General features: G+C 27.5%; 1 protein-coding gene across 2 annotated transcripts; it reads left to right on the top strand.

Annotated features, from left to right (window-relative positions):
• The first annotated feature begins 1,425 nt into the window (after positions 1-1,425).
• Positions 1,426-8,873, top strand: LOC129976077 (2-phosphoxylose phosphatase 1-like). Of its 2 annotated transcripts, none has more exons than XM_056089450.1 (3): positions 1,426-1,636; positions 3,471-3,638; positions 7,561-8,873. In XM_056089450.1, the coding sequence occupies exons 1-3, from the start codon at positions 1,552-1,554 to the stop codon at positions 8,838-8,840; spliced, it is 1,533 nt and encodes a 510-aa protein (XP_055945425.1). In that variant the 5' UTR covers positions 1,426-1,551; the 3' UTR covers positions 8,841-8,873. The 2 variants fall into 2 exon arrangements, with proteins under 2 accessions (XP_055945425.1, XP_055945424.1); XM_056089449.1 differs by having other exon boundaries at positions 1,426-1,651.
• The last annotated feature ends 792 nt before the right edge of the window (positions 8,874-9,665 follow it).

The raw sequence follows: 9,665 nt of genomic DNA, 5'->3' as shown, positions 1-9,665 counted from the left end.
TTACGTAACCAATATCAAAAAGTCACAAATACAAGTGATCAATACTTTTCAAAGAGGGGTGTGATTCAAATCCTTGATACGATCTTACTGATGATATTTCGATTACAGGTTTTGGATCACGATAGAAAGAAACAATCGATACGATATCACTGAAATTTGCCGGAGCGGTTACTTTACTAGAAAGTAACAATCGATACGATCTGTCCAATGGAAGCTCTCGAAAGAAATCTGTGATTGGATTGAAAAGTGAACGGACCGGTTATTGGAATTATCGTATCGCATCATTGAATTGCCTATCACTGAAATTTATCGGAACGGTGATTTCACCGGAAAGTGCGAGGCTGCACTGGAAAGTGCGAAGTCACCGCTCCACTTTTCGGGAGTGACCGATATTCGTATTTGATGATGCACTATTCCATACAGATCATTTTTAATTGCTCGTGACATGATTGACTTTGATTACATGTCTCTGTTTACTGCTGGCTCCATCTATTGGTAGAATATAGGACTAAAGTAAACATTTTAAAGAAATGGCATAGATTTTTAACTCATCTTTTCCAGAAAATGGTTTACTCTAATAAATAAATTAAATAAATAGTTTTGAGAAAAAAAATTAAGAAGTAAGCTGAAACAGATAAATTAATTCAACCACACGTTACTTAAATTAGTAAATTAAGTATTAATTACAATTAATAAATTTTATATTTAATATTAAGTAATAATTTTTAATTGATAATATGATTGAAATAACAGATATTTAGAACGCATATTTAAAAATAACAATAGCAATATTATTTGTTATTCAAAAAATCGTGGATTATGCATCTCTAGTATGGAATAGTGCATCATCAAATACAAATATCGGTCACTCCCGTAAAGTGGAGCGGTGACTTCGCACTTTCTAGTGAAGCCTAGCATTTTCCGGTGAAATCACCGCTCCGATAAATTTCAGTGATATGCAATTCAATGATGCGATACGATAATTCCAATAACCGGTTCGTTCACTTTTCAATCCAATCACAGATTTCTTTCGAGAGCTTCGTTTGGACAGATCGTATCGATTGTTACTTTCCAGTGAAGTCACCGCTCCGGCAAATTTCAGTGATATCGTATCGATTGTTTCTTTCTATCGTGATCCAAAACCTGTAATCGAAATATCATCAGTAAGATCGTATCAAGGATTTGAATCACACCCCTCTTTGAAAAGTATTGATTACTTGTATTTGTGACTTTTTGATATTGGTTACGTAATAACCGCTCTGAAAATATTCGTCATACCTAATCCTCAGTACATCTCGATTATAGCCTGCTTGCACGACAGCCTTGAAATTGTTTTTCATTTCCACTCTCAATTTGGTTTTGCCGAATGGCAATCTTAACATTGTTGCTACGGTTTATTTTTCTGAGAATCGTATGCTCAATTATTTTTAGAAAAACGATTGATTGTTTATTGATACAGAGCACCGTATCGCAAATCAAATCAAGAATGTGATTTATACCATAAAAGTTTTATAGATACTTCTGTTGAGAAGTTTATCTTAAAAGAAAGACATGATAGATAACAAATTTGCCGTTATGAAGTTTATAACAAGACACAAACTCCTGTTTGGTTGCCTTATTGCAGCATGGATTATAGGCATGATATTCACAGGTTTACTTCTAAATGTTAATAGGATGTATTTTAAGCTCAAACAATATTAGGAAATTTCCAGTAAACTTTGATGCTTATTAAAAATTTTTATATTACAATCTAAATTGCTTTTCTCGAGTCAGTCAATGTATTACAAATTTTACCCTTCATTCATTTTTTGTTTTGTTTTTGTGTAGTTAATTATGTTAAATGTTGTCGAAATATTTTGTAACTGAGAATTTTTACTGAGGTGGAATATTCTTTGTTTGAAATAAACTTGCTTAAAAGAAATTCCGCTTTTTCTGACTTCGGCATCCTCATATTTAATTGAAAAATTAAAAGATTTTTTAAAATCTGAATAATAATTTATTATGCTATTAATTTCAGATTAATTTTTATTCATCTGAGTAATGTGGTTCATTTTACACTTTCAAATCCTTTTGCTGCTGTCGATCTAGATATAAAATTAAATTATGTACATATCATTTATACATTATCATTTATCTTTTCTGTTTATTATAGATAATTAAAGAATTTTTGATTCTATAGAATGATTGATTTCCAGATAAAATATGAAATACTTTTTAAAATCTTTTTTACATGAATGCTTCATATAAATTCTTAGTACGCTCAGCTTGTACTTAGTAGCAGCTAAATTACAGACCTCTTTCTTTTTTCAGTGTATAAATTCACTGGAATCATCATTCAATGATAGGGAAAAAAACAAACAAACACCTTAAGCTAAGCGTTTTATAAATCTTGTATAATTTTCTTTAATCGTATGTGTGTCAATTCTGTACTGTGAATATGTTAAATACATTTGTTTCTGTACAATTAAATGTAAAATTCAAAAGTATTCTCTTTTCAAACCAATAATTCAGAGAGAGGAAAAAAAATTCTCATAAATTTCAAAATTCTTGCTCAAAACATTATAACATGTTGTTATTATAGGCTAAAGCTGTTAATCTTATATTCTCGGGTTTGATTACATCAATTGTTGCATTCTCTGTATGGTATTTATTACATCATATAATTTTACGAAAAGCATGGTAGCTTTAAAAACATCACATTATAATTGAAATAGTTAAAGGAATAAAATTCAGTTTGTGATCTTAGCATCAAAATTTAGATGAAATTCATCAAAGGAAATTCTATCTATATATTCATAAGCATCATAATATGATTTGATAATCTCATCAAGGAAAAAATTTCTAATTTTTGCACTATATGTGGAAGAGTGGATTTCATTTTTAAGTAACTTTTATTGTTTTGTATAAATAATAATATCTTTATCCTTATATATACAGTGTTCCTAAGAATTTTTAATCTGTGTCTATAAAAGGCAATACAAACAATGAAATCTTTATTTGATTAATTCCTCAATAATTTCTACTGGCTTTAATACACTTGTTACAGTGATTTAATAATTATACGAATACTTGTTCTTCACAAATTTTGGAATTGTACTCAAAGCCCAAGTCTAAGCTATTTTTATGTTATAATACCATCAAAATGACATCTTTTTAATTTAAGTGTTTAGAATAAAAAATAATTATAGTGTGCTTAATCAGGCAGATGTTTCAATACACTAAAATGTTTTGCTAAGAAGCTACATTCAATAAGTGAGTTGCAGTTGTTGTGTTGCAATTATTATGCAACAGCTTTCTACTTTTTCATCCTGATATTCTAGATGTGATGAATTCTTGATTTGTAACATAATTTAAAATAATTTTACTGAAGTCAGTACTTTAAATGAAATTAGATGTTGTTGAGTTATAGTACACTTATCTTATTTTTAAATTTCTGCATTAAAAATTCTTATAAATATATCTTTTTACAGTTGTCCTCATCAGCAGAAGTACTCGTTCACAAATAAAAGTACCAAAAACATCACATCCATTGATTCATCCTCTTCAACACAATCGTTTACCTCCTGCATCGAGCTTCAAAATGGTGAAAGCTCTTCGTTATTGCAACCCACCAAATGATATGACTCCAGGCCAGGAAGGTGTGTTTGTTATTTATATAACTTTATATTTTGATGTATTTGTGCTAAAAAACTTAATTAAAAATCTTCAGGAATAAAATTTTAGAAGTGTACCACATGGCCGATTCTAGGGTAATGTATATGATAGTTACTCTACAAGGTATATATATATAAATATGTGATAAATGTAGCAAAAAAGGCAAAAAATATTTTTCCTACAATATAAAAGTGAATCTGGTATTGCAAATCATATTTATATGTAAATTTTAATGGTATTTTTACATCCTTTTTATTTAGCCATGTATATGACAAAAAATAAAAGTTCGTTTTGACAAAACTGACTTTTTATTTTTTTTATAAAATTCAGTGAGTTATATGCATGAAATATGTTAAAAAAGTTTTTGCATTAGAAAAAGGATTGACAAACCAAATTATAAACTATTTTATATATATATATATATATATATATATAAATTTTCAATTTTTAACAAAATAAAATTTTTTGGGCCATATATGTGACATCATTTAATTTTACATAATTGAATTTGGAAATATTATAATATTGCGACTGTTAATGGTGGTCATTGGTAATACTTTAATTATATCATCGTGTTGAATAATTCTTGTATCATTTTCTTAGTAAGTGAAGTTAAGTATGGGCACTTGTTTTAAGAAAACTGCATTGATATCAGTTTCATTTAAAGCAGATATTTGTGCTAAACAGGGCTGTCATGATTTTTTCCCCAAGCACTTTTATGCAGACATGCCAAGTGAAATATTTACAGATGAAGCGTGATTTTCTGCAGGCTTCTTTTCAATCATTGATCTATATTTTCTGTTTATTTCATGATCTATATTTTCATATTTATCATCAACATTGATATATATATTCATATATATATTTTATATTTTCATGGCATAACACTTGTATAGGTATTCAAGCTTCGCTGGTGTGTAAACAAATTAATTTGGCCAAGCACAACTTCTAACATAATGTGATTTTTTAATTCTGGGAACATCCTTCGTTAAATTCCAATCAATCTGGATTTTATTCATGTCATTTTGCAATGCAGAAATAACAGTAACATTTGGTACTACTTTTGCAGCAACTGTATCAAAGTTGATTGCATTCTGTGCTGTGGCTTTTCTTGCCTTCACTTCTGCATATACTCTGGATTTAGCAGTTCTACCTATAGTATCAACAACTCCCTTTGTATGCAGAATTGCTGCATATTTTCATTCAAAATCTGAAAATGAAAAACACTTTTGTATTTCAAAAAGAAAATAATAGATAAATTTGTTTTTAAACTCACTGGATGGATCATCATTCCAAATAATCATTTTTGACTTATTTGCTTGAAATTTAATAATTAACTGGACATTAGAAGCATCATTTAATCCCTTTTTTTCTAATAAAACCTAAAAGTAATTTTCCAACATTACACTTTTCACAATTTGTTTCCCAGTACTCTAATCTTGAGTCTGAATTGCAGAGTACTTCCAAAAAATTATTGTTTTAGTTAATATTTAACACTCTGACTATGTTTTTTAAAATCAAATTTTTTAGATATTTATAACAATAATGGCATGTTTACAAAAAGCATAATGTTGTGACATGCATGTATTAAAAAATTAGAAATATGACAAATAAAATATATGTTTTCTAGTATTGAAAAATATTAAGTTAAGTGTAAAATATTTAAAAATTCTTTAAAGTTAGAGAAGAATTTTTACAAAAATAAAATTGTATTGCTGAAATATATATATATATATATATATATATATATATATATATTTCAATCTTATTTTTGTAAAAATTGTTCTCTAATTTTAAATACTAGAAAACATATATTTTATTTGTCATATTTCTTATTTTTTAATACATGCATGTCACAACATTATGCTTTTTGTAAACATGCCATTATTGTTATAAATATCTAAAAAAATTTTAATAATATAACAGATTAAATGTCATCATGCCATGTTCAAAAACTAGAGATTTGAATTTCTAACATTATTAATTTAAATTTTTAAATTTAAATTTTCTAACTAACACTTGAGACAAATCATTTTGTTTGAAAAATATTTCAATTTATTTGCAAACATCACATCTAAATAATGTTTTTAAAAATACATATATATAATATATAATTTTAAAGTAACATAGAAATTATTTATGTCTGAATTCTTTGAGCTTTATTGATGCAAGAACTGTGTATGGTAATATTAGGTAAACAGTAGCATATTAAATACTTTTTTATTGAAAACTCTTAATTAGAATTTTTAAAAAAGCTAATTCCTTTGTATTTTCTTAATTATCTAAAAAATAATTATGAAACTACTTGTAGATTGTTTTAAATGATTTTTGCATTATGCATATGGCATGGTAAACAAGCAATATACGGGTAGAGACAAGTCTACGAGCATTATTATGTTAAAAATAGCAAAATTGTAGATTGAAAATCATTCTTCAGCTAACTTCTAAACAACTGCAGGATTAGAAATTTTTGAAACAAATGTTGTTCATTGAGGTATTATTTCATCGAATTTTATTTATGTTTCTATCTTTTATCATAAGGAAATTATTAGGAAATAAAAATTTCAACCTTGTTACATAAAAACCACCATAGTGTATAGTTTTCCTATAAGATATTTTTATATTATCGAATTTTGAAATCAATTCATTCATTATAAATAACCCTACATATTCATGTAAAATGTTAATTTTAAGATTTTTTTTTCTTTCTATTCTAAGTATGATGTGATTAATAAATTTTGATGGACATTGTATTTTTGTTAAAAAATAACATCCTTTTTTTCTTTCAATAGAATTTAGCTGGGTGATGAAATTCAGTATTTTACTATTTTTTTGCTTTTCAAATTTGTCTTACTTCTTATCCATCAAAGTAAAATGCAGTAAAAAAAAAATGATGATGAAAGAAAATTTTAGATGTGGGGAGAATATAACAGATGAGATAAGCATAAAATGATAAAAATCACAGACATCAGCTCATTGATCGTTATTACAATCTTATATAGAATAATATAAATAAAACATAGAATTTATGATTCCTTAGCCAAATTTTATTTCAATATATATAATTGTAGTGAAATGAAAAACAACTTGTTCTAATTGAAATGTATGTATCATGTGTGCAAAATGATTAGAGTTAACTACGTTTCTTTTTTCTTTACGGTGCCAGCAATTTTAAAATGCTTTCTTTGTGTTTGGTATGAAGCTGTGTGAAATAAATTTAAAAAAAAAATATGAATATGATTATTTATATGCAATTTCTTTTTTTACATACTTTTTTTTATGGGGAAAGCATTTAATTTTAACTAATTTTTTTGCTACTGATTTATGAACCCTACTAAGTTATTAATTTTTTAATGATTATTTAAATAAAATTTAATTTACACTTTGTGCATGTAGAACTATAGTTTTTTTAAAAGCATTTGAATTCTTTATTATCATTACTTTTTTTTTTTTACAAAGTTTTGCTTATTTCAAAGTTTTATACTGTTGTTAGTGTAAAGCATTTTATTTAAAAGAATCTTTAAAAAGATTAGTCATAAATATATAGTATACAACTGCAAATGATGTAATAATGTTTATCTCTTGAAAGGCTGAATGGTTTTGTCTTTTTAATACATTTGATTTTGTTATCGCTTTGCTATGAAATAAATTTTACATGGATTCTTTAATTCAGTTAAAAAAATCTTATTAATACTATTTTGAATGAATCTATTAACTATTATTAACAATAAATAAATATTATAAATGAATTTTACATGGATTCTTTAATTCAGTTTTAAAAAAAAATCTTATTAATACTAATTTGAATGAATCTATTAAATATTATTAACAATAAATCAAGTTAATTTTTATCTTCTAATTAGTTTATTTATTTTATTTCCTAACCTCATAATCTTTTATATGCAGGGAAATCACCTGTTAATGGTACTCTAGAGTTTGTGGCTGTAATGACACGTCATGGTGACAGATCTCCCCTCAGACCAGTCAGAAACCAGTCAATCATCAATTGTGGAACTCAAAGTACTCCTCTTCTTCAAAAATATATGAAAACTTTAAAATATCTGCGGGGATCTTCCAAGCATTTGTCGCCATTTGCAATGTTTCCATTGCAGCCTGCTGAAAATACTTGTACACCAACACATATGACACTTCTTGGGGCTCATCAACTGCTTATGGTTGGTCAAATACTCCATAAGGCTTACATTGAAGATCACGGATTGCTCAGTAAAAACTGGACATCAGATCATATCAAACTGTACAGTACAGTTTTTTCAAGAACGTTTCAAAGTGCTGTAGCATTCCTCTTTACATTTCTGCCAACTTTCAATGTCTCGAACATTCGAATTATTCCATCAAGAGATGATAGGTTTTGCATGTCAGATTATTATTGTCGATGTCCTTTGGCTGATTACCTGGATAAGCAGAAGGTTTATAAAAAGAGGCGATTAATGGCATCTCATCCTGCTGTGCTACATTTGATGCAGAAGCTGAATCCAATTGTCAAACATGATCCAAATCATTCCAATATATTTGATCCTTTTGAAATGTTTGATTGTACGATGGGTTATGTATGCCATGGTTCTCATTTACCATGCATACCTGGCACAAATGAATGTGTCACTTTTGAACATGTTCGAAATTTAATTGCCTACATGGATTGGGTTGGACGGCAGTTTGTGAGGGACAGTAGTAACACTAAGGCTGGCATGTTAAATATGCATGGATTTCTTAACCATTTGCTCAGTAATATGAGGGCTTATATCAGTGGGAAGGAAGCTACTCGCTTTATTTTATATTCTGGGCATGATATAACATTGGAACCACTTTCAGCAGCTCTTGGTATTGATGATGGTAATTTGATTCCATATGCTTCCAGGATCGTTTTTGAATTGTACAGTCATTCGGTAAACAGTAAGTTAAAATATGTCCTGAAGATTCTTTACAATGGGAAGGATGTCACAAAATATGCAACTTTCTGCAAATCCTTCTTTAAAGAATCTTTAAAATCATCAAATCCTTCTGATTATGGTATCTGCCCATTTGAAAGTTTCCAAAAGTATATAGAAGAGTTTGTCACAAATGCTGGTGCTTCTTCATTTCAAGCTCTTTGTAACACTGTACAGCCAAGTTCGTATCCTTTTGAGGCTACATACAGTTCCTATGTTTATGAATCATATAAACCATAGCATAGCTTGTTAATAAATGATTAAAGATTTCTCATGGTGACTAAATTATACTTGAAATAATTTTTTGTATATTAAAACTAATTTTTTTTTCATTTTGCATAGTTATTATATTAAATAATTTAAATCAAACATACTTATACTGTCGTTTGCAATCTTAAAAGGAATTGTGGAAATCAGGATTTCTTAAACTTTTGGTTTTTCGTTTTGACATAATTTGAGATAAAATTTTTTTGATCCAATTTCAGTGTGAAATACTTTATGACAATCCCAAAATTCATGATCGATTTTGATTATAATCATGAATTATAATCAAAGAGAAATTTTAGGTACTTGTGTATTAAACACATGCTGCAATTAATTGCCAAATCAAAAAAAAAAAAAATGCCAAAGATATTATTTATTGCAACTGATAATTAATCGACCAAAAAATTGTCAAAGATATTATTTATTGCAACTGATAATTAATCGACCAAAAAATTGTCAAAGATGTCATGTTAATCTCTTGACTATGCCATTTGCATGTGGTTAATACATAACTACAAATTTTCTATTTTTACTTATTATACTTATTTACTTATATGATAGACTGTTAAAAAAATTTTTGTTAGACAATTTTTAAAAGAAAAGATTTGTTTGTATTTTTAGTTCAAGAATATGTTATTAAATGGGCTGTACATCATGGTTTATCCTCATTTCTGGTCACAACCCATAGTTTAAGAAATCCTGGTATACCTGATAAAATCCTATTGGTCCCTCAGATTTTGCAAAAGGCTAAAAATAAAGTACTATATTTGCTATTTTAGGACCCCTTGAAAAAAAATATAT

Source organism: Argiope bruennichi, chromosome 7 (genome assembly GCF_947563725.1).
Source record: "Argiope bruennichi chromosome 7, qqArgBrue1.1, whole genome shotgun sequence".
In the NCBI taxonomy this organism is placed as follows: domain Eukaryota; kingdom Metazoa; phylum Arthropoda; class Arachnida; order Araneae; family Araneidae; genus Argiope; species Argiope bruennichi.
This window is presented reverse-complemented; position numbering and strand designations above follow the sequence as displayed.

Excerpts from the sequence above, each read along its gene's own strand:
- LOC129976077 (XM_056089449.1), top strand. The coding sequence starts at position 1,552 with ATGATAGATAACAAATTTGCCGTTATGAAGTTTATAACAAGACACAAA. Across the intron at positions 1,652-3,470 it reads TATAGGCATGATATTCACAG|TTGTCCTCATCAGCAGAAGT; the intron begins GTTTACTTCTAA and ends ATCTTTTTACAG. Across the intron at positions 3,639-7,560 it reads TATGACTCCAGGCCAGGAAG|GGAAATCACCTGTTAATGGT; the intron begins GTGTGTTTGTTA and ends TTTTATATGCAG.